Genomic DNA, 25,345 nt, shown 5'->3' with positions numbered 1-25,345 from the left:
AGAGCCTTTGAGACGTAATGAGCAGAGTTACTTTTTAAAAGTTACTTTTTGTGTATTGCACAATGAAAGGCTTTAAGCTGATAGACTGTGTCTTGACAATCTAGAATGTTCAGATGAGGACCATATCCATTATCATATATGCCATATATCAATTATGGCGTTTAATTGCTGTGGGATTCAGTGACCCAGATACTAGAGACTTATAATATATCTGTATTAAACATACCAGTGTGAAAATTCGGATCCCAGTGTCCCAGCTTCCGTTTATTATGTGAAAGGTAACAACTTTTCTTATGCTACAGTAGCACTCCTACTCCAAACCTACTGTCCAATGATCATCCCACTGTATACGGTTCATCTGAGAGTCACTAAAATGATCATCTTTGCAATTTCTGTCTCAGCAAGTATTGCTCAGTCTCTAATGGCAAAATCTGTCTGCTAATTTATTCAGATGCTACTCAGGCTCCCATCTTTTTATTGTCCTTTTCGGCTATATTTACAACCCCAATTCCAAAAAAGTCGGACACTGTGTAAACTGCAAATAAAAACAGAATGCGATAATTTGAAAATCATGGAAACCCTATATTTCATTGAAAATAGTACAAAGACAACATATGAAATGTTAAACCTGAGAAATTTTATTGTTTTTTGAAAAATACTGTATATGCTCATTTTGAATTTGAAGTCAGCAACACGTTTCAAAAAAGTTGGGATGGGGCATGTTTACCACTGTGTTGCATCACCTCTACTTTTAACTCTGTAAATGTTTGGGAACTGAGGAGACCAGTTGCTGTAGTTTTGAAAGAGAAATGTTATTCCATTCTTGCCTGATATACAATTTCAGTTGCTCAACAGTACGGGGTCTCCTTTGTCATATTTTGCGCTTCATAATATGCCAAATGTTTTCAATGGGAGAGAGGTCTGGACTGCAGGCATGCCAGTTTAGCACCTGGATTCTTTTACTCCAGAGCCATGCAGTTTTAATATGTGGAGGAAGTGGTTTGGCATTGTCTATCTGAAAGAAAGAAAGCCTTCCCTGAAAAAGATTAGCATATTGCTCTGAAACGTGCATATATCATTCAGCATTAATGATGCCTTCCCAGATGTACAAGCTACCCATGTCATGTGTACTAATGCACCCTCATACCATCACAGATGCTGGTTTTTGAACTGTGCACTAATAACAAGCCAGAAGGTTCCTCTCCTCTTTAGCCAGAAGGATGTGGGGTCCATGAGTTCTACAAAGAACTGCTACTTTTGATTTGTCAGACCTCGGGACAATTTTCCACTTTGCCTCAGTCCATCGTAAAAGAGCTCGAGTCCAGAGAAGGTGGCGGTGTTTCTGGATATTGTTTTTGTCTGGTTTTGACTTGCATTTGTGGATGCAGTAATGAACTGTTTTCACAGACTATGGGTTTCTGAAGTGTTCCTGAGCCCATACAGTGATTTCCACTACAGGCACGTGTCTGCTTTTAATGCAGTGTCGCCTGAGGGCCTGAAGATCACAGGCATCCAATGTCAGTTTTCAGCCTTGTCTCTTGCATACAGAGATTTCTCCAGATTCTCTGAATCTTTTAATGATATTATGTACCACAGATGATGTGATCCTCAAATTCTTTGCAATATTACATTGAGGAACGTTATTCTTAAATTGTTGCACTATTTGTCCACGCAGTCTTTCACAGAGCAGTGAACCCCTCCCCATCTTTACTTCTAAGAGACTCCGCCTCTCTGGGATGCTCTTTTTATACCCAGTCATGTTAATGACCTGTTATCAATTAACCTAATTAGTTTTTTTTAGCATTACACAACCTTTTCAGTCTTTTGTTGCCCCGCCCCACCTTTTCTGAAACATATTGCTGACATTAATTCAAAATGAGCATATATTTTTTCAAATAAACAATAAAATTTCTCAGTTTTAACATTTGATATGTTGTCTTTGTACTATTTTCAATGAAATATAGGGTTTCCATGATTTGCAAATCTTCACATTCTGGTTTTTTTTTTTTTAATGATTTACACAATGTCCCAACTTTTTTGGAATTGGGGTTGGACTTTACAGAGCATTTTGTATTGAATCCTTTGTGTTGTTATCAGTTTTTATCAGTTACAATCATTTAACAGTTACATGGGCAGCATGGTGGTACAGTGGACCAAATGAAATGATTGGATGGGGTTTTTACAGCTTTGTGACTGCCAGAGATAACAGATTTTTTTTCTTTTTATTATCAGAGCATTTGATTTATTAATTGCTATCAATATATAAAGAGAATCTCAAGAAATAAAAAAAAGTTTCTGAGAAAAAAATAACCAACTATCCCTTTCAAGAAAAGCCATACAAACTTAACACGTGACTAATCATATGAAATGTGGTTTTTAGACTCTTCAAATATTATGCTTTCATACATTTTCACATGTAGTGCATGTGTTTTTTTCATGTGATTTTTTTCCACACAAATGATTAGTTAGTTTTCATACATTCATTTTTCACATGTGATTTCTCAAAGGATTGATTGATTTTCACATATCTATTAATAGAATTTTTCAGATGTAATTTTTTTCCAGAAGAATAACTCTCTTTTTACACGTGACCATATATTACTCACTAGATGTCATATGTCTTTACTTGAATTTACACTGCAATTTCATGCGAAATTCACATGTCGTTCACATGCGATCACTTACAGTCCCCTCCAAAACTACTGGAACAACAAGGCCAATTCTTTTGTTTTTGCTGTGCACTGAAGACACTTGGGTGTGAGATCAGAAGATGAACATGAGACTATAGATCAGAATTTCAGCTTTCATTTCCTGATATTTACATCTAGATGTATTAAACAATTGAGAACATGGCACCTTTGGTGGCAGATTACCCAATTTTTAGGTGAGCAAAAGTATTAGAACAGATAGTCTTAAAAGAAATCATACTTAATAGTTGCTTGCATATCCCTGCTTGCAAGAACTGCATAGTAACGTGTATCTTGTGGTGTGATCTCTATATTTCTGCTCTCAAAGTCTTCATCAAAAGGTGCATTGTGATGCCTTCACTCGTGCCATGTGGAGGTTGTTAGTGATGTCACTGACTTGTTTTGGGGTTTTTCTTCACAGTTCTCACAATTTCTCTGTCATCAACTGCTATTGTTTTCCTTGGCCAACCTGTTTGATGTCTGGTTGCAAGTCCACCAGAGGTTTCTTTCTTTTTCAGGACATTCCAAATTGTCGTCATGGCTATATACCCAATGCTTGGGCAATAACCCGGCTCTATGTTCCCTCTTTTCTCAGCTTCAAAATAGCTTACTTTTGTCTCATAGACAGATCTCTGGTCAAAACCCAGGGCTCAAACCAAGAGTAGACATTCACAGCTGTTATCTTTTTAAACAATCAATTAAACAGGATAACGCCTGTGCATCTTTTGATATGTGATCCATAAAGGATGCTTCAAAAATGTCAGGTTTTAGCACTCCAGTTGGGAACTACCGATAAAGTATAGGAGTTATAATTATTGGAAACCTGGAATAACTAGTCAGTAGTGCACTGTATGCCATATGCAAGAATTTAGTTTGGTCTGGTTTAGTACATTCATTACACATATCAAGTTAATTACATCAATAAGATCTATTGCCTCACCTGTGAGGTCATCTGTTGGCCAGGATCCCAGCTCACAGGCCCAGCATGTGTACTCATCAAACACATACTCATTCTCTTTACATGGGGTACAGGTCCAGCAGCAGCTAACCTCACCTTTCCGGATCACCTTGGATGAAAGAGAGAGAGAGAGAGAGAGAGAGAGAGGAATCAAACAACAATCCATTGATACTAATACAGGTTTCAGGAATAATGTGAGATTTTGATTTAAAAAAAAAAAGATTAAAATTCCAAGTGGGGGCCGCACGGTGGTGTAGTGGTTAGTGCTGTTGCCTCACAGCAAGAAGGTCTGGGTTTGAGCCCCGTGGCCGGTGAGGGCCTTTCTGTGCGGAGTTTGCATGTTCTCCCCGTGTCTGCGTGGGTTTCCTCCGGGTGCTCCGGTTTCCCCCACAGTCCAAAGACATGCAGGTTAGGTTAACTGGTGACTCTAAATTGACCGTAGGTGTGAATGTGAGTGTGAATGGTTGTCTGTGTCTATGTGTCAGCCCTGTGATGACCTGGCGACTTGTCCAGGGTGTACCCCGCCTTTCGCCTGTAGTCAGCTGGGATAGGCTCCAGCTTGCCTGCGACCCTGTAGAACAGGATAAAGCGGCTACAGATAATGAGGTGAGATGAGAAGATTCCAAGTGGAGAATCCTCAAAAGACTAGAGATGCCCTCAGGGCTGAAATACATTTCTCCACCTGTATATTATGCAGCTCTATGAGACCTAATTTTCACAAATATTTGTGCCCTATTTATGTGTCATATTGATGCTATTTATTTACACATCTATTTCTTTTATTCATTTAGGAGTAAAAGTATTACAGTATTTTATGTTAGCCACCTCCCGACAAATCTTTTATGGGACAAATGCTTATTATTCACGGATACTTATCATAATACACATACATTGCAGGTCATTATGCATGTCTCAGATAACATTGTTTTGTCCAGTAATTGCACTATACTAATATGTATAAAAGGTCAGCATCAAATGAATGCATGTGTTGAAATGTTTTATAAAGTAATTTGTGTCATATTACCAGCATGTTATTGAAAGAATTTCAGGGGAACTGTTATAAAGGTTTTAATAATAACATTATTAAATAAGACTGGTTGATGGTAAATCGTATTCATACTGCAGTTTGGCCTTCATCCACTTATATTTGTTGAGATCACAAAATGACTTTATTTTCGTGAAATTAATTCTTGGCTTTTTTCATTTCATAACTTAACATGTTTCTTTTCATGTCATGACTTCAGAATGTTTTTAATTTCTTTTTCATTTTATGACTTTTATGACACAATATTTCTCACCTTAATCTGAGCCCTTTCACAGGGGTCACTGCAGACTGAGTGGATGATCGCACTGCTGTTGGCCCAGATCTCATCATCGTCCATCTTTAGCCCACTGTTGTCCCAGCTGCCAACATGAATGTAGCTGTAGTCTTCTTCACTCATTTGTTTGAAGTTCATGATTTCATATCTGAACAAACCACACACACACACACACACGACTGTTTGTGGATTTCATATACAGTGAATATAAAAAGTGTACACACCCCGTTAAAATGATAGTTTTTTTCAGATGTAAAAATAATGAGACCACGATAAATAATTTCAAAACTTTTCCCACCTTTAATGTGACCTATAACCTGTACAATTCAACTGAAAAACAAGCAAATCTGTTCAGGGGAAAAATTAAAAATGTACAATAAGCTGGTTGCGTAAGTGTGCACACCCTTAAACTAATACTTTGTTGAAGCACCTTTTGATTTAATTACAGCATTCAGTCTTTTTGGGTTGGAGTCTATCAGCCTGTCACACCTAGACTTGGCAATATTTGCCCACTCTTCCTTGCAAAAGCGCTCCAAATCTGTCAGATTGTGAGAACGTTTCTTGTGCACAGCCCTCTTCAGGTCACCCCACAGATTTTTAATTGGTTTTAGGTCTGGGCTCTGGCTGGGCCACTCCAAAACTTTAATTTTCTTCTGGTGAAGCCATTTTTTTGTTGATTTCAATGTATGCTTGGGGTCATTGTGGTGCTGAAAGATGAAATTCCTCTTCATTTTCAGCTTTCTAGCAAACACCTGAAGGTTTTGGGCCAAAATTGACCCAAAACCTTCAGAACTGTTCATAATTCCCTCCACCTTGACTAAAGTCCCTGTTCCAGCTGAAGAAAAACAACCCCAAAACATGATGCTGCCACCACCATGCTTCACCGTGGGTATGGTGCTCTTTTGGTGATGTGCAGTGTTGTTTCTGTGCCAAACATACCTTTTGGAATTGTGGCCAAAAAGTTCAACCTTGGTTTCATCAGGCCATAACATTTTCCCACATACTTTTGGGAGAGTTGATGTTTTTTTTTTTTTTTTTTGCAAAATTTAGTTGGGCCTGGATGTTTTTCTTTGTAAGGAAATGCTTCCATCTTACGACCCTACCCCATAGTCCAGACATATGGAGAATATGTGAGATTGTTGTCACATGTAGTACACAAACAGTACTTGGCAGAAATTCCTGCAGCTCCTTCAGTGTTGCTGTAGGCCTCTCGGCAGCCTCCCTGACCAGTTTTTATCTTGTCTTTTCATCAGTTTTGGAAGGATGTCCAGTTCTTGGTAATGTCACTGTTGTCCCATATTTTCTCCACTTCTTGATGACTTTCTTCACTGTGCTCCATGGTATATCTAATGCCGTGGAAATTTTTTTGTACCCTTCTCCTGACTGATACCTTTCAACAATGAGATCCCTTTGATGCTTTGTAAGCTCTCCGTGAACCCTGGCTTTTGCTGGATGAGGCAACTGAGTAAATGTCTGAACTTTATTTGGGGTTAATCAGAGTCATTTTAATTGATGACAGGTGTGAACCCAAAAAGACTGAATGCTGTAATTAAATCAAAAGGTGCTTCAACAAAGTATTAGTTTAAGGGTTGCACACTTATGCAACCAGCTTATTGTAAGTTTTTTATTTTTTATGTTTTCCCCATACGGGCGGCACGGTGGTGTAGTGGTTAGCGCTGTCGCCTCACAGCAAGAAGGTCCTGGGTTCGAGCCCAGCGGCCGACGAGGGCCTTTCTGTGCAGAGTTTGCATGTTCTCCCCGTGTCCGCGTGGGTTTCCTCCAGGTGCTCCGGTTTCCCCCACAGTCCAAAGACATGCAGGTTAGGTTAATTGGTGGCTCTAAATTGACCGTAGGTGTGAATGTGAGTGTGAATGGTTGTTTGTCTCTGTGTGTCAGCCCTGCAATGACCTGGTGACTTGTCCAGGGTGTACCCCGCCTCTTGCCCATAGTCAGCTGGGATAGGCTCCAGCTTGCCTGCGACCCTGTAGAACAGAATAAAGCACCTAGAGATAATGGATGGATGTTTTTCCCCCTAACAGATTTGTTTGTTTTTCAATTGAATTGTACAGGTTATAGGTCACATTAAAGGTGGGAAAAGGTTTGAAAATATTTACTGTGGTCTCATTTTTTTACATCAGAAAAACCTATCATTTTAACGAGGTGTGTACACTTTTTATATCCACTGTGTATGTATGTATATATATATATATATATATATATATATATATATATATATATATATATAAAACCCTTTATAGTTTTCTGCATTTATGCAGCATAAATTTGACCTGAAATGTGAAACGTCTTCAGATATTCATGTATGTCTTAAATCTAGATTTCCATTTCTAAAGAGTTTGGCCTCCACTAATCCACTGTGAGGCAGCAGGTATACAAATGGAGGAAATTCAGCACCACTGTTACTTTCCTAAGGAGCAAAAATCACTCCAAGTCCATGGCAAATAAGATCACAAAAAGTCACAAAGACCCGCAGGGTAGTATGTGAGGATATACTGTATAGGACACTCTTGCATTGAGTAGTGTCAATGTTCATGAATGTATGAGCAGCAGCGAGGGCATGATTGAGTGTCAGCGCGAGGAGTCAGGTAGAACCAGCAGGCAACACGTGATGAGTTTCACCTGTGTTTGATTACTGGCTTGTGTTTCTTTTGTGTTCTTTCAGACTGAAGCCATCAATGAGAGAGAGAGAGAGAGAGAGAGAGAGAAAACCATGCTATCCAGTGCCATGTATGTGTGCGTGTGTGTATGTATGAAAAGTAAAGAGAAAAATAAAGTCACTGAGAAGTGATCTCTAAATTCAAAATAACGCACATTGTCGAGCCTGTCTCGCAGTTCCACATTCCCTGAGCTGCAAGAGTGCTACAGTATGATCAGGCAAACACTGAACCAAGAATGGCATGAAGAAAAACCACTGAATTAGAAGGTGTGTCCAAACTTTTGACTGGCACTGTATCTCTACAAAGAAATGTTTAAAGTAGAAGAACTCAAGCGGCAGCTACAATTATTGACACCTTAACGATATTTTGGCCATTGCAAAACTAGAAAAGACTTTAAATACGTAAATTTGTATGAACAATTACTCAAACTTCCACTGGAAAAAAAAGTTGATTCCCAATTACTTAGCGTATCAGATCACGTGATGCTGTTCCACAAGTATTGACACCTTTGTCCACAGTTATCGACACTGTTCCACAATTACTGACATCAGATGATTATTTAGAACAAAATAATTGGTATGTGGTATTAAGTTAACAAAACATAGTTTTTATTTAAAATTTGTTTTACAGAGACTTATATTTAGTACAAAATGCCTTTTATATAAATATATCGATGTCGGTGTTTACGTAAATGAGGAAGTAATTCTAATGTTTGTAAACAAATGAACTGATAATGTTTAACCTGTGTCAGAAAATCTTTATGTTCCACTTTCTACCCACTTTCTAAATATTTTCGTAGATCACATTTTGTTAATCATTCATTGCTGTTTGTATTAATTTCTAGTTTTGTAGTTTACCAATAAATGTCAACAGGCGATTGACATTGTAACCACATGAAAATCCAGGTCAAAGGTCGCATCTCATTCCTCGAACCAAAATATAAAATGTCTACTGATATTGTAATATGTGGTAGATATTTACAACAAACTGCAAAAAAAAATTTCTGAATGGAATAGAAAAATCTGAATATTTCAAGCATGTCATTTTTTATATGCTAGGAATTTAATTCTGTTCTAATTCTATTTATTGCAATCGGATTCCAAATACTCTATAAGCATTCCATTCTGTTATGAATCAGAAAAAAAAATATTATAAATCACAGCACTTTTATTTTTTTTAAAGTACTTCATCAACTTCAACAACGTTACACAAAGATCGATCCATAACAGTTGTAAATGTCACTTAATTCCACAGGGTGTCGATAATGGTGGACACCGGTGAAAGTGATCACTATTATCGACACCTCACATGACTTCTCAAACACGCGTTTAGATACAAAATGGCGACTGTCAAATGAAAGCGTAAGAAACAAAGTAGGTTTCAACAAGGAGATCATGAAATATCGGTGAATTTGATAAGTAAAAACATGTCCATGATCTTTCCACCATGCTTACCTGCGATGATAACATCCAGGTTTTTCTCAAATTGCTGATCGTGCTAAAAAAAATCCATCTCAGGTAACGAGCTGCGTCATCAGATGACAAGATCAAAGGGCAAGGGGAGGTCTTCCGGTTGATTAATTAACCAGTAATAACTGTTATAACTGAAACGCACCTTTGTAAAAAAAAAATTATTGGTAAATCTGTAAAGGTGTCGATAATTATGGGCTGTCCATAATGGCCAAGACCTCAACCAAAGAGAACTGTTGAGGAAGGATCTAAAAAGAGCAATGCGTGCAAAGGAGCCCATCAGCATCACTGAGTTGAAGCGATTTTATACAGAGAAATGGTCTCAAATGTCTCCAACCCATTTTGCAGAACTGATCAACAGCTACCAGAAATGCTTGGTTGAAGTTATTGCTGCTCAAGGCTTTTGCTGCTGTTACTGAAAGCAAAGGTCAAAGGTTCACATACTTTTTCCAACAAAGATATTCAATGTTGGATAATTTAGCTTAATAAATTTAACATAAAAACTATCATATTGGGCGGCACGGTGGTGTAGTGGTTAGCGCTGTTGCCTCACAGCAAGAAGGTCTGGGTTCAAGCCCCGTGGCCGGCGAGGGCCTTTCTGTGTGGAGTTTGCATGTTCTCCCCGTGTCCGCGTGGGTTTCCTCCGGGTGCTCCGGTTTCCCCCACAGTCCAAAGACATGCAGGTTAGGTTAACTGGTGACTCTAAATTGACCGTAGGTGTGAATGTGAGTGTGAATGGTTGTCTGTGTCTATGTGTCAGCCCTGTGATGACCTGGCGACTTGTCCAGGGTGTATCCCGCCTTTCGCCCGTAGTCAGCTGGGATAGGCTCCAGCTTGCCTGCGACCCTGTAGAACAGGATAAAGCAGCTAGAGATGATGAGATGATGATGAACTATCATATTTATGTGTCATTTTTTATATTGGGTACTCTTTATCTAGTTTTAGTTTTAGGACTTACATGAAGATCTGATCACATTTCAGGTCAAATTTCTGCTCCTACCTCTCTTAATCTTTGCTCCTACCTCCCTGGAGAATCTCCATTCTCATCAAATAGCACCAGCTCTCCTGATACACCAGTGAAATTGGTCCTCATGAGGAATTCGAGAAGCTTGCGGCCATCAATGGGTCTCATTGTATCACACAGACCTGCATAGCCAGGACACAGTACTTTCTGCATGGCGTGTAGACCGTAAGCCATGCTATAGATAGCATTGATGACAAAGCCCATCTTAGTGTCCTGAGCATAGTGGAGCCGGAGAGACTCTTTCTCTGGTTAGGGAAATGTTAGATGTGTTACTTCTTTAAAGCATCTCACTTTAATGGATACTTCATAAACAGTATAGGGCGAAATGGGATAAATGGATAATCTGTCTTAGATGTACAGCACTTTCTGTTTTACAGAGTGGAAAAATGATAGATAATTAGATATTTGGGAAAAACCCACACAAAATTATAAATGTAATAAAAGATTTCTTTATTCAAAGGAATGAAATGTTTAAAAGCTTGAAAGCAATTCAACTCTAAAGTTAAAAATACACTCACTGGTGCAGGTGCGGTTATATTTTGTGTTGTCCTGTGGGTGGCCCTTGAGCTGGCATTGGAAGCGATGCTGCCAGAATTCAAGGAACCAGGGATTTCGCTGGTTCGTATCTGGCTGCAGGTTCAGGTAGTAATCATCGAACCAGGTGACATAAGCAGACTGCAGTTTGATAGTGATTCCTCCAGCTGCCTCTTTCTGATAGCCATCTGTCACATCATAGCGATCGGCCCAGCCATCACTACAGGGAGAGACAGAGAAAAGCAGCAACAAGGATTGTGATAGCAGTGAAATTAAAGGCTATGACAACATGAGTTGAAGTTGGAATAAAGTTACATAAACAGCAATGTCCCAACAGGAAAAACCAAAAATCATTCCATGAATCAGTCTTTGTAAAGTGTTTTAGTGAGAAAAGGATACCCGTGTGTATACTCAACACAACTGAAAAGTTGACTGAGGGTCAAAACCAAGAAACACAGAATATTGAATTTGAAAAACAAGGCTGAAACTTAATAATACTCATTATTATACATACAGGCAACTTTTTCCATGGAATAAAAACATGTATTCTGTTCCCTTCTAGTGGGTTTATTGACAGCATTCAATATTGTTATCATATCGCTTATCCTCCATGTATTATGCCACTCTCCCCAATGGAGAATGAGCATGCAATATTGTTATAATATTGCACGTTGTCAAGACAACACGACGCCACACGTCGGAGGTCATGCGAAGATCCAATGACAAAACTTTTCTGCTGCGCATATGCACAGTCATTTCTTTGTCGGCCAGGAAAGAGAGAAGACGAAGTTAATTCAGTGCTCGGATTAGGCAATAAGTAAATAAACTGAAAACTGAAACTAAAGACGCGCTAAACACCCGAAAGGCTACCAAAACTTCATTATATGTTCTTCACACATATTTACAAGAGAAAAACATACCAACAGACATCGAAAAACTGGAAAAGAGACACATTGGAGATGTAAAACTTCCATGCTAGTGAGTGACTGACAGTTTGTACTCAAACATGGTGGCAAGGTTTGCTTCCTTAAAAGCGGAAGATTTGAAGTGAAAGATGTGCTGGAGACCCGAAAGGCTACCAAAACTTTACTGGATATTCTTCATGCATATTTACAAGAGAAAAACATACCAACGGGCGGCACGGTGGTGTAGTGGTTAGCGCTGTCGCCTCACAGCAAGAAGGTCCGGATTCGAGCCCCGTGGCCGGCGAGGGCCTTTCTGTGTGGAGTTTGCATGTTCTCCCCGTGTCCGCGTGGGTTTCCTCCGGGTGCTCCGGTTTCCCCCACAGTCCAAAGACATGCAGGTTAGGTTAACTGGTGACTCTAAATTGACCGTAGGTGTGAATGTGAGTGTGAATGGTTGTCTGTGTCTATGTGTGAGCCCTGTGATGACCTGGCGTCTTGTCCAGGGTGTACCCCGCCTTTCGCCCGTAGTCAGCTGGGATAGGCTCCAGCTCGCCCGTGACCCTGTAGGACAGGATAAAGCGGCTACAGATAATGAGATGAGATGAAACATACCAACGGACATCGAAAAACTGGAAAAGAGACACGTCGGAGATGTAAAACTTCCATGCTAGTGAGTGACTGACAGTTTGTACTCAAACATGGTGGCAAGGTTTGCTTCCTTAAAAGCAGAAGATTTGAAGTGAAAGATGTGCTGGAGACCCGAAAGGCTACCAAAACTTCACTGGATATTCTTCATGCATATTTACAAGAGAAAAACATACCAAAGGACACCAAAAAACTGGAAAAGAGAGCAATAGCAGAAATATTGTCAAAGTTCTACTTGGAGGTGAGGAAAACTGACGGAGACTTTTACAAGAGGACTTCACTCATGGACTTCACTCAGCAAAGCCCTTTTGTTTTGAACAACTGCAGTGTAACAATTAACTATGACCAAAAGTAACTTTGAACTTGAACTGTCAACCTGAATATAGCTTGTATATAAGTTGGGTTGTTGTTCAGGCTTTTTGGACTTGTACCATTTTTATTTTTATATAAAACATTTTGATAGTTTTGTTAGAACTTTGACTTTGTACATGTACATTGGATTGACAGAACTTTGAATTACATTTGATCAGAATCAGCATTCAATATTGGTAAGTTACCCCCCTGTTCTTAACTTTTTGTAAAATCTATAATTGGTCCATCGAATGTGTAATAATAATAAATAATATTGTTTGGCATTTTCATGGTATATCAGATATATTCCATTCAGCAAGCATGATATTGAACTTCAATGAGTTCAATATCATGCTAGCTTGACCTGGCGACTTGTCCAGGGTGTACCCCGCCTTTCGCCCGTAGTCAGCTGGGATAGGCTCCAGCTTGCCTGCGACCCTGTAGAAGGATAAAGCGGCTAGAGATAATGAGATGAGATCATGCTAGCTGAATGGAATACATCTGATATACCATGAAAAAAGCCAGACAATATTATTTAAATACACAATAAAACTTCACAACGTGACAAAGGATCTGCAACATATAAATAGACAAGCTAATCAAGGCAGGACAGGGTTGGAGGCAGAACAGAAAGAAAAACATATGGTAATGTGAACAGCAGTACAGAATGTGAGATGTAGAACCATACTGCACACTGAGAGGGGGAATTTGTGAAACCCACAGCAGTCCAAATGTGAAAAGGGCAATATATCAGCAATTTACATGATGATACTAAGGCTCATATCTGTAAATGATGCCAGTGATCTCTTTGATCAGTGTAATGTTTTAGCGAGTCACCCAAACATACATCTGTATTGATTAAAAAAGATTATCTGTCCATAACTATACAGATATAAGGCATTTCACCCACCCTTTGAGTTTTGCAACTCGGCCATATCATTTTATCATAAGCTATACTTTAGAAGGTGATACAGATGTTGTGACTTCCTGGCAAAATCTCTCATACTCTCGAAAACCAGAGGTGAAGCTGAAGCTATGCGGCTGTGGCCTTCCAACTCTTTCAAATATGCACAAAACTATTTTGTGTTCATTTTGCCTTTTCAAACACTTCCAAGCTTTGCAGCTCTGGTGTTACACAACTCAGAGCGTGGGAGGTCTTTGTATCATTTTTGTTCGCTCGCTAAGGAAGGAGAGGCTTTCATAACCCATCCTTGGAGCCAAAAGCGATGTGAGCAAAAACACTGAAGGCAGTGTTAGCGGCGAGCTTGAAACATTGCAGCACAGTGTGCTAGTGAGCTCTGCAATAGCCCACACACTGACCTGTTGGGTCAGCCTTCTTCATAACTCCCGACTGCTCCTGTTATAAAAATGATCCTGCACAGGAGCCAAGCCATTGTAGCTTAGTATTACATTGAGACACAGCATGATTTTTGAAAATATATTTTTCTTAAAATCTGGAAGACAGAGGGAGAAAGCTGTAGATTCAAATTACACTAGACTAATAAAGGTAAATAATCAGTTCTTGAATTCAAATCCACCTTTTCATGGTTGTATCTGCATTATTATCATCATGTCTGCAGGCTTGGCTCGCATGCCGGCGTGCCTCGAACTGCTACTCACGTGCGCACCACACTCAAGCTCATAAGGGCTAATTACCATACACTTGTTCATGATCAAAGTGCAATCACGGCACGTGTACGGTATATAAGGACTTGGACAACACACAGAACTTTGTGAAGTATATGCATAGCCTGCGTCTTTTATCAATAAACACTCTTCCTGCATTAACAGTGTCTTCCAAAAGTATTCATCCCCCTTGGTGTTTGTCCTGTTTTGTCGCATTACAAGCTGGAATTAAAATGGATTTTTGGAGGGTTAGCACCATTTGATTTACACAACATGCCTACCACTTTAAAGATGCAAATTGTTGTTTTATTGTGACACAAACAATAATTAAGATGAAACAACCAAAACCTGGAGTGTGCATAGGTATTCACCTCCCAAAGTCAATACTTTGTCGAGCAACCTTTTGCTGAAATTACAGCTGCAAGTCTCTTGGGATATGTCTCTATTAGCTTAGCACATCTAGTCACTGGGATTTTTGCCCATTCCTCAAGGCAAAACTGCTCCAACTCCTTCAAGTTAGATGGGTTGCGTTGGTGTACAGCAATCTTCAAGTTATGCCACAGATTCTCAATTGGATTGAGGTCTGGGCTTTGACTAGGCCATTCCAAGACATTTAAATGTTTCCCTTTAAACCACTCCAGTGTAGCTTTAGCAGTATGTTTAGGGTCATTGTCCTGCTGGAACATGAACCTTCATCCCAGTCTAAAACCTCTGGCCAATTCAAACAGGTTTTCCTCCAGAATTGCCCTGTATTTAGTGCCATCCATCTTTCCTTCAGTCCTGACCAGCTTTGCAGATGAAAAATATCCCCACAGCATGATGCTGCCACCACCATGCTTCACTGTAGGAATGGTGTTCTCAGGGTGTTGGGTTTGTGCCACACATGGCATTTCCCATGATGGCCAAAAAGTCAACTTCAGTCTCATTTGACCAGAGAATCTTCTTCCATGTGTTTGGGGAGTCTGCTACATGCTATTGGGCAAACTCCAAACTTGTTTTCTTAAGCAATGACTTTTTTCTGGCCACTCTTCCATAAAGCCCCACTCTGTGGAGTGTACGGCTTAAAGTGGTCCTGTGGACAGATACTCCCATCTCCAGTGTGGATCTTTGCAGCTCCTTCAGTGTTATCTTTGGTGTCTTTGTTGCATCTCTGATTAATGCCCTCCTTGCCCGGTCTGTGAGTTTTGGTGGGCGGCCTTCTCTTGTCAGGTTTGTAGTGGTGCCATATTCTTTCCATTTTGCTATAATGGATTTAATGGTGCTCCCTGAGTTTGAGATATTTTTTTATAACCCAACCCTGATCCATACTTCTCGACAGCTTTATCTCTGACCTGTTTGGAGGTTCCTTGGTTTTCATGTTGCTTGCTTAGCAGTGTTGCAGAGTCAGGGTCCTTCCAGAACAAGTTGATTTATACAGACATCTTGTGTACAGACATCATACAAAAGGGGGTGAATAACTATGCACATTCCAGATTTCTGTTTGTTCATCTTAATTATTGTTTGTGTCACAATAAAACAACAATTTGTACCTTTAAAGTGGTAGGCATGTTGTGTAAATCAAGTGGTGCTAACCCCCCCCCCCCCCCCCCCCCCCAAAAAAAAAAAAAAAAAATCCATTTCAGTTCCAGCTTGTAATTCGACAAAACAGGACAAACACCAAAGGGGATGAATACTTTTGCAAGACATTGTACAATCGTTCATCCGCTTCCATCTTTATATGACAATTATTAGATCCTTTCAATAAACTTAGTCCTGTTTAACTTTGTTCTTCCAAAATTGTATACTAAAATGGTATAATTTCACTATGTGGTGTCACCCAGTGAGGATAGGTTCCCTTTTGAATTTCTTCCTCGTGTTGTCTCAAGGAGTTTTTCTTGGTGCTGTTGCCTCTGGGTTGCTCTTTGGGGATCTAAATATAAACGTCTGGATTTCTATAAAGCTATTTTGGGACAATGTCTATTGTTTAAAAAATTATATACAAATAAATTTGAATTGTATTCAATCTATATAATTAGCAAAGTATATCTGAGCAATTTTGATGAAAATATTTTAAATGAATGCTGCCTCAGACATAGGCCTTTATTCTAAAATGTCCTGTTATGAGATTGTATATAGCTTTGTGCCATAAACTTTGATGGCTCTCTCTGCATAACAGCTAATAAAAAATAAAATATTACTTTTCTTATTCAGGATAGATTTAGACAAATGGCTCAAAACTAACATATTACTAATTAGTGGGTAGCTGAATTGTATCCAGTTGTAATAGTGTCATATCCGTGCCCACTCACACTCAAGACTCCATTTCCCAGAGATCACAGCAAATTTGGTCGCTGTGGACTACAACAGCTATCATGCATCTCACTGCTCAGTCTTATCCTCTCCTAAATTATGTGCATACATACCTAACCCAGGTCCTCTACTATTGATATCCTGTTTGTGCCTTGCCTGACCATTGCCAGTTTAATGACTGCCTTTGATTACCGAGTTGGATTTGTCTGCCAGCTTTGCTGCAACAAACTTTCTACTGCTCTTACATCTGTCTGTCACCTGCATACCTGACAAAAAGGTGTAATAGGAGCATCGTAAAGGCCCATTTATGCAGGCTGGTTTTTAAAAAGGCATTTGTTTGAATGAAATATTAAGAAGAAGAAGTACTTTTATTCATCACATGTACACTTGTGAAATTCCTCTCTGCATTTAACCCATCTGAAGCAGTGAACACACATATGTGAGCAACGAGCACACACACATACCTAGAACAGTGGGCAGCCTTGCTAACAGTGCTTGGGAAGCAGTTTAGGGGTTAGGTGCCTTGCTCAAGGACACTTCAGCCCAAGGCCACCCCATGTTAACCTAACCGCATGTCTTTGAACCGTGGGGGAAACTGGAGCACCCAGAGAAAACCCACACAGACACAGCAAGAACATGCAAACTGCACACACAAAGGCCCACGTCGGCCACTGGGCTTGAACCCAGAACCTTCTTGCTGTGAGGCGACAGCGCTAACCACTACACCACCATGCCACCCATTATATTGCATCGCCAACATCATTATGCTGAAACTGCGAATAATAGAGGTAGTGCAGCTCGTAAATACTGTACATAAATAGGCCCTGTGTGTTGAGTTACGATGACAATATTAAATGTTTTCATTTACAGTTGAAGATTTTCAGTAAACCTTGTTATGACAGAATGAAATAAAATCTGTAAACAAAATTCAGTGGCAATGGAATTGGCTCCCACACTTTGTTTTACTCTCTTTCTGGAAAACAATCCCCTACAGCACTTAATTAAAAAAAAAAAAAGAGCACTGAAAAACTGGCCAATTTTAATATCATTTCTGCCACATTCTATAAAATCCAACATGCAAAGTAGAAATGTTGGCAGAAACTCAGTGTGCCCAGCTTGTCTGCCTAGCATTTGCCTGGAGCCTGCATCACAGACTGTTATACACACACCTCCACATGAATGGCAGCTTTGCTACGTCAAACCAGGCTGTCTGGATAACATCCATGACACCATTTTCTGAAATAGACACCCTTTAAAAATTCACACTCTGCATAAAGTAAACAACATTTGGGCTTTTCTCACAATGCCTCTCTCTAAAAGCACTGATGATGAATTTGAATGGAACATCTTAAAAACCCTTTTTTGTCATGAGCCAAAAGGCATTAATGAGTACATCAAAGTGTCCATTACCATGTTTTACAACAAACAATGAGAAACAAAGAAAAGCAGATAACAACCCTCGTTAAATGGCAAAAGAAATAATTCGACGCACATGTTAATGAACATATGATACATATAGTCATCTCTTATCCCACCCCATGTTCTCTAACTTGTTTGGAGATATGGTGCAGAACGTACTCAGATTTTGTTCTGCTGAGTTATATTTCTACAGACACCTGCATGTGTTTATGTAGATGAGGGATTAACGCCTTTGCAGCCTGCCAGGGATAAAAGGCACCACACTTTCCTCTGACAAATGAAGAGTCATGGGACCTTGGTGGCATAGGCAAGATACATATTTCTCTGCTCCCAAACAGAGATGACATAATTTGAGTAGGAAGCAAGAACTAATCTGAACAAGGTTATATTCACACTGTTACCATACCGTATAATGTGATGACAGCAGTCTGCTATACCACTATAGGTCCAGTGACAAATAATGGCAAGCCCTTTTTAATTTTATAGCTTTGTATTTGTGAAAACTCATCTAGTTGAATAGAAGAACCTCTTTACATAATTCAGTACATGCCTAAGAATTTACCTTCTCTCTCTGGCTAGAAATATACACTGTATGTGTTACATGTCTGGCAGAACATCTCCTGTGAAGATACTCACCATCTGGTGAGTTTTGATGTGTGTTCTGAAATCATCTTGAATTTGAATGCAGTGTTGTCGTCGAGTCACTAAACCTCGAGTCCAGTCTCGAGTCCCCAGTGTTCAAGTCCAAGTCATTAAAGAAAATTCTGAGTCGAGTCCGAGAACAAGACTCCAACCACACCAGTTGACGGTGGCTGTTGCTGCCTTTATGTGAAACCGTCTCTGCTACTGTGTTGGAATAACATTACTGCTTCCCGCCCCATTTTAGTTAATAGGCTACAGATAAAAAGCTTGTTCATCACTCAGCAAGCCCTGCCCACTATCAACAGGGCAAATAACTTGAGGGAGGGTTAACACTAGCTAGTTCATCGGTCAGCAAGCAAGGCCCGCTATCAACAGAGCAATGAACATAGCGTGCCACTTCCTTCTCTGGGTTGAGTCTTGCCAAATGATGATTGAAGTTTGAGGTTGTCCCCGTCGTCTCCTTGATAGTTCTTCTACGTATGGCACACATAGCAGTGTATTTTTTCCCACTGCACGAGAAGTCTGTATAAGCAAAGCGGACAATCCTAGGGGCTTCTCTCCAGGCTTTTTAGTGCCATTAATGTTAGTTTGTTCCTGAACATGACGTATGAACAGGTGAATGCGCATTCTCTTGCACAAAATTAGTACAAAAATTAATGTAGATATAAATATCTTATACCAAATTATTATGGCATGTTACAAAAAAATACAGAAAAAATCCGAGTCCTCGTCTTCAGTTTACGAGTCCGAGTGCAGTTAATGCACCAGTCTGAGTCCAAGTCCGAGTCATCAGTGCTCAAGTTCAAGTCAAGTCACGAGTCCTTAAAATTAGGGCACGAGTCGGACTCGATTACTACAAGCCTGTTTGAATGCAGGATTTGGAAATTGGGGGAATGAGAACATATCAAGGGTGAATGGTGAACGCCTGATTGTTATCAGCTGATTTCCTTTTTAACACCTTGGGTTTTAAGAGCCATTAGACTTTCTAATACTTCTGACACTGAGAAAACTTGAAAAATGTTAATTTAGTTTTTCCAAAAAGGAGGGTGTTCACACATTCACCCCCAGGGTTCCTGGGTTGAGATCTAAAGCCAGTGTGACACTGGATAAAGATATTATTATTATTATTATTATTATTATTATTATCCATCCATCCATTATCTGTAGCTGCTTATCCTGTTCTACAGGGTCACAGGCAAGCTGGAGCCTATCCCAGCTGACTATGGGCGAGAGGCAGGGTACACCCTGGACAAGTCACCAGGTCATCGCAGAGCTGACATTATTATTATTATTATTATTATTATTATTATTATGAGTAGTAGTAGTAGTAGTAGTGTTTAGCCACTTTTATAAAATGTTTAGTAAGTATAGTGAAAATAATAGCAAAAGGTATGAACTTACAAGAGTGAAGAAAGATGTATCCTGGGAGTTTAAGGGGTAGCATTGGGTTCAAATTCTTGAAACACTGTTAATTGGTATCTACCATAAGAATCTGCCTTTTCTCTACTCATGGACGTTTTACTTATAGTAATGTTGTATATGTATACTTATAATGTACTATATGTATACCTATATCATCAGTATATATCCAGATTTATCTTTTATATCAGCTAATATGTCACCGTCTGCAGAATGAATGAATTGTAGGTGACTTTCAATACATTTAGTACTTTCTGAGTTTGAGAGAATTACCTGCCAACCAAAAGGAACTCTCCCACTAGCCGACGTCTTCTCATGGCTTTAAGAATGCCACGCACAGTCATGCCCTCGCAGAAGCATGCCACCACACGTGCTTTGGGTAGGTGACTGCGCAGTTTTTCCAACAGCCGGTCGAAGTTCTGGTCTCCAGCGTTACTGTAGATCTTATCTGAATGTGCAATACAGATGCCCTCCTTGGCTGCCATTTCTTTGAATGCCTCCATTCCACTCTCACCATAGTTTCCTGAAGATTAAGAAATTACTTGATTAAAAAGCTGTTGAATGTGATCATAAGCATGATGCTTTATTCCAGAACTTCCCCATCAACAAAAACAAATACCCAAATGTAGTCCAAAGTCAAAAACTAAAGTTATGATCTGTTGTACTTTATACAGATATTCTAGCAAGAGCTCTAAATGTTATGTAATCCCTACCATAGAGTGTAGTAATGTTTATATCTTTAATGAATTCTTGTGAGCATGTGACCATTACCACAAAGTCACGTGACCTTCAAATGACATCATAAAATGATGTCCAGGATGAGTTTCTTCCTGTAGCAACATCAAGCAAGGCTACCCTTACTGGGCACCTTACTCTGATCTTAGTTCATTCTCTGGTCTTCACTCAGTAATTCAGACAGTTACAAATAGGCTACTAGGTAACACGTTTTTTTTGTTGCATTTCTCAAAGTGTTGCCTTAGAATAGCACTCTTAGTGGTGAATCATGGAATTACAGATTCCCACATTTCACAGCTCAACTTTGAGAAGGATGTAAAGTGTAATGGCGCAGGTGTCACACTTATGTGGACAATGTCTGAGCTCTCTGGAAGCCTGAGATGGGCATCAGTTCTGTAGTCAGTGCCTCAGCATTGATCATCTCAGAAAGAGAGTTGTCAAGACAGATAGCCCACTCAAACAGAGGCTGCATGTATGCTCATTTAGCAGCTTGAGACCCAAATTTGGGGTAAACTATAATCCAAGATCCACAGCCCAGGATGGCTGTTAGCCATAAACAGGTTTGGCTGTAAACAGGTTTGACTTCAGCTGTAAGTAATTTTGAGCTATTCTACAGGATTTGTGCTTATACAGCTAAGGTTTAGGATCCCTAGAAATTGGGGATGGACAGCAATGATGCATCAGCTTTCTTAACACTGGCCAAAGCAGAGAAACTTTCAGTCTGGATGTTAATTACCCAGTAATGCAGAGGCTGACATGGCATTATATTAAATTTGGAATTAGACTTGATTCTGCGCCAATAAAACAGTCAGTCAAAAGTTTGCTCAAAGCATGCTATGTTTCTGCCCCCATCTGGATGGCATTCCCTAGTTGTCTGCCAACCAACAGTGGAGCCTCTTTCTAAACAGCTACTAGATAGTGTGTGCTAACTAACAGGTGGGTCTGACCACATACCTGACATTGTCACTTGCAGCTCTACACATTTGCTTCACCATATGAAACACTATGTTCAGGCCTCAATTACCTCAATTCCTTGAAGACCAAGGTCATGCACATCAACCATCCTGCTGATTCCCAAGATCTACTAGCTAGCAACAGTTCTGCCATCAAACTAGTTAGCGACAGCAACACTGCCTATGATGTTAAATATTGAATTGGTCAAGCTTGGGGTGCCTCTCATGCCATAACAAAAGTATGGAAGGCCCCCATCCAAAAAGCCACGAAGCTCAAAGCCTTCAAGTCATATGTCGAGTCTATCTTGCTCTATGGGTCCGAATCGTGGACATTAACCAAAACCCTGAGTAAAAAGCTTGATGGAAACTACACTTGCCTCCTTCATGCTGCCCTGAATGTTTCTTGGAAGAGCCACACCACCAACAAACAACTCTATGGTGGCCTACCACAGATCTCATTGGTCATTCACAACCACTGTCTGGCCCTTGCTGGCCATGCGATGTGCCATGATGAGATGGCTGCCAAGGTCCTTCTATGGCAACCAGATAACAAACAAAGATGTGGTCGACCATCACTGACCCTTAAGAAACTGATCGAGGAAAACATTGGCCTGCAAAATGAAGATCTCTTGTCTGCCATGCTTGACCAAACTATCTGGAAAGACTTCATAGTGTCACCAACAGGTCTTAGATGACGCAGAATGGGAATGGAACGTTCAGGCACACAATGCCCAAACACTGAATACAGGTGCACTGCTGATAACTGGGTGAGATCTTATGATGTTGCCTCATGAATGGCACACAAAGGTGCATAATTACTGCTGCTTGGTATTGAAGAAATCAATCCAATCAGCATCCATTGAGCCCCCTGTGACAGAGCTCATTGAAACATCAGTCTTGGAAGTGAGACATGTAGGCTACGACACAAAATGGGTCTTCATCAATTTGATTTGTGCATGGCACCACATATGATGTGCACATTCCACAACAGTGGATATGTGCAAAGTTATGTTGCATATCAGGACCATTTGTTAGGCTTCCAGCCAAAGAAGCCTTGGAAGCAGAAACAAAGACTTCAGAATCAAAAGTTAGAGCAGCCAAATGGATGACACCCTTGAGTGGCCACAACTGAGCAAATATCATACTGTCTAACTTCTGATGTCTAAAAACTATCAAGTTAATCATTGGTGGACAGCCAATGGACACCCACCACCACCAAAGCCTTTCATGTAGGACAGGGTCTATTGGCAATATACTTATGGCACATCACTTGGACTGTGGATTCTGACAGGTCTCCATCTAGGAGCAGGCAGTCTGGAACATGTCCATCCTTCCTCACATACATTATAGTGCTCATCATATATGTCAAGTCAAAGTCCCTTCCACACCAGGATCTGGTCTTCCCAGGCAGTCTCCTGTCCCAGTACTAACCAGCTCTTTGAGGCGCATGTGTGCGGTGCCAATGTTCGTTTCCATAGACCTCAGCCTCTCGCCTATACAACTAGGGTTACAGTAGGGGGCTAGTCCTCTGGAAACTGCAAGAGTTTGACTCCCTTCTCGCATCTGTATTTCAGCACACCTTGCCAGATGGCAGTAGGTACCATTTTTATGATGGTCTTTGGTATTACCCGACCACAAATGGAACTCGTGATCTCTTGATCGAGAGGTGGACACGCTAACCACTAGGCCAACTCGCGGTACTCATAATATATGTGGGGTACATGAATTAGACAATACAGCACATCACAGTGAAGCCAGATGCAATGCTAGCCACCCTGGTGCCCCAGTGTGTGATAGATATTATCATGATGTACTAGCTTAGGTAGACTCCATGGCAGTTCCAGCTCTGGCTGGCATGCATGGATGCTAACTGCAGCTGCAGCAGTAACCCCATCAGGATTGGAATTAAAGACATCTCAGAAAAAGGTTCAGCCTGTGTCTCAACCCCAGACATTCAAAATGTAGGGCAGTCTGGCTGGTCCTCAAATTCTTGCTAACTTTTTTTGTGGTGTTGTTACTATGTGACTTTGTGGTAAAGGTCTCAATATTTGTGTGCACATGCACAAAAAGTCATCCGGGTGTGGAACACTGCCCCTGCAGAGTTCATGGAACAGGGTTATATCCATAACCTAATGTACTGTAGACTGCTATATTTTTGGGTTTGTATACTGAAATATTGAAATTGCTCCTAAAGTGTTTCTTAAGCCAGAAATTAAATTCCTCCCTGTATGTATTGTGCAGACGTTGTATGAAATATACATATTTTTTTCAGTCTACACAGAAACATATTGCATTTTCCTGTCTGGTACAAACCAATTCCCATTGTGCCCCTGTTTCGCACACTGTCAGGGGTAAGCTCCCCCCATTTTACTTCAGAATCAGGTCACCTACTTTCTGCTAGGAATATGGACCCTTTGGTATCAAGTGTTGCAGTAAGAGTGCTAATGTAGAATCAATTGTATGTGCCCACTGAGATAAAGAGCAAAAGACAATAATTAAACCAATATAAACACATTAATATACATAGTCCCGATTATATTATATTATATTATATTATATTATATTATATTATATTATATTATATTATATTATATTATATTATATTATATTATATTATCTCTTGGAAAATAATGTTATTTATATACAGTTGCCTGTGAAAAGATTGGACTGTTAAGGCCAGTTTGCTCATTTTTGCTATACAGTAAAAACATTTAGATTTGAGGTCAAAAGATGAATATGAGATAATAGATCTGAATTTCATCTTTCATTTCCTGATATTTACATCTAGACATGTTAACTTTGAAAATAGCACCTTTTATTTGATCCTACCCATTTTTCTTTTAGCTCTGAATATCTACTCTTGCTTTGAGCCCTGGGTTTCAGCTGTGAAGACTGCATTTTTTTTTGTTAAAAAGGATAAACCTACATGAAGACAACACAGGGAAAATTGATCAGAGACATTGCACAAGCATTGAGGAAAAAATCTGGAATGTCCTGAAAAAGAAAGAAAACAACCAGACATCAAGCAGGTCAGCCAAGGAAAACAACATCCATCCATCCATCCATCCATCCATTATCCATAACCACTTGTCTTGTGCAGGGTCGCGGGCAAGCTGGAGCCTATCCCAGCTGACTATGGGCAAAAGGCAGGGCACACCCTGGACAAGTCACCAGATCATCATAGGGCTGACACATAGAGACAAACAACCATTCACACCTATGGTCACTTTAAAACCACCAATTAGCCTAACCTCCATGTCTTTGGGGTAAACCGGAGCACCCAGAGAAAACCCACACAGACACAGGGAGAACATGCAAACGCCATACAGAAAGACCCCTGTTAGCCACTGGGCTCAAACCCAGAACCTTCTTGCTGTGAGGCAACAGTGCTAACCACTACACCACTGTGCCACCCCAGGAAAACAACAGCAGATTGAAATTCACAAAGATATACAGAGATAAGCCACAACAGTTGTGGAACCAAGCTTAACTTCTATCAAAGTGATGGACAGGCCAACGTGTGGAGTAAAGATAGGATCAACACATGCTATTTCTGAAATACCGTTGATCCTGTCTGCTTCTGCTCTCCGAACCTGCCTGATCCATCCTGATGCCCTATTTATGGTTGGAGTTCTCATCACTTCGCTCCTGCTAAGGTTGGCTCCATACAGACAGCCTAAAGATGTACTTAGGAA

The 25,345-nt window shown here is 40.1% G+C and overlaps 1 protein-coding gene across 1 annotated transcript in view; it reads right to left on the bottom strand.

Moving 5' to 3' along the window:
- Positions 1-25,345, bottom strand: part of grm5a (glutamate receptor, metabotropic 5a) — a 53,561-nt gene that overhangs the window by 22,940 nt on the left and 5,276 nt on the right. Inside the window, exons 2-6 of the mRNA XM_060908851.1 lie at positions 20,236-20,485; positions 10,651-10,886; positions 10,131-10,377; positions 4,944-5,112; positions 3,628-3,754 (exon numbers count right to left, since the gene is read on the bottom strand). Coding sequence (XP_060764834.1) covers positions 3,628-3,754; positions 4,944-5,112; positions 10,131-10,377; positions 10,651-10,886; positions 20,236-20,485 — 1,029 coding nt within the window. The remainder of the gene's footprint in view (positions 1-3,627; positions 3,755-4,943; positions 5,113-10,130; positions 10,378-10,650; positions 10,887-20,235; positions 20,486-25,345) is intronic.

This window comes from Neoarius graeffei, chromosome 25, assembly GCF_027579695.1.
Source record: "Neoarius graeffei isolate fNeoGra1 chromosome 25, fNeoGra1.pri, whole genome shotgun sequence".
Taxonomy (NCBI): domain Eukaryota; kingdom Metazoa; phylum Chordata; class Actinopteri; order Siluriformes; family Ariidae; genus Neoarius; species Neoarius graeffei.
Note: the sequence above shows the minus strand (reverse complement) of the source record. Positions and strands in the feature narration are given on the sequence as shown.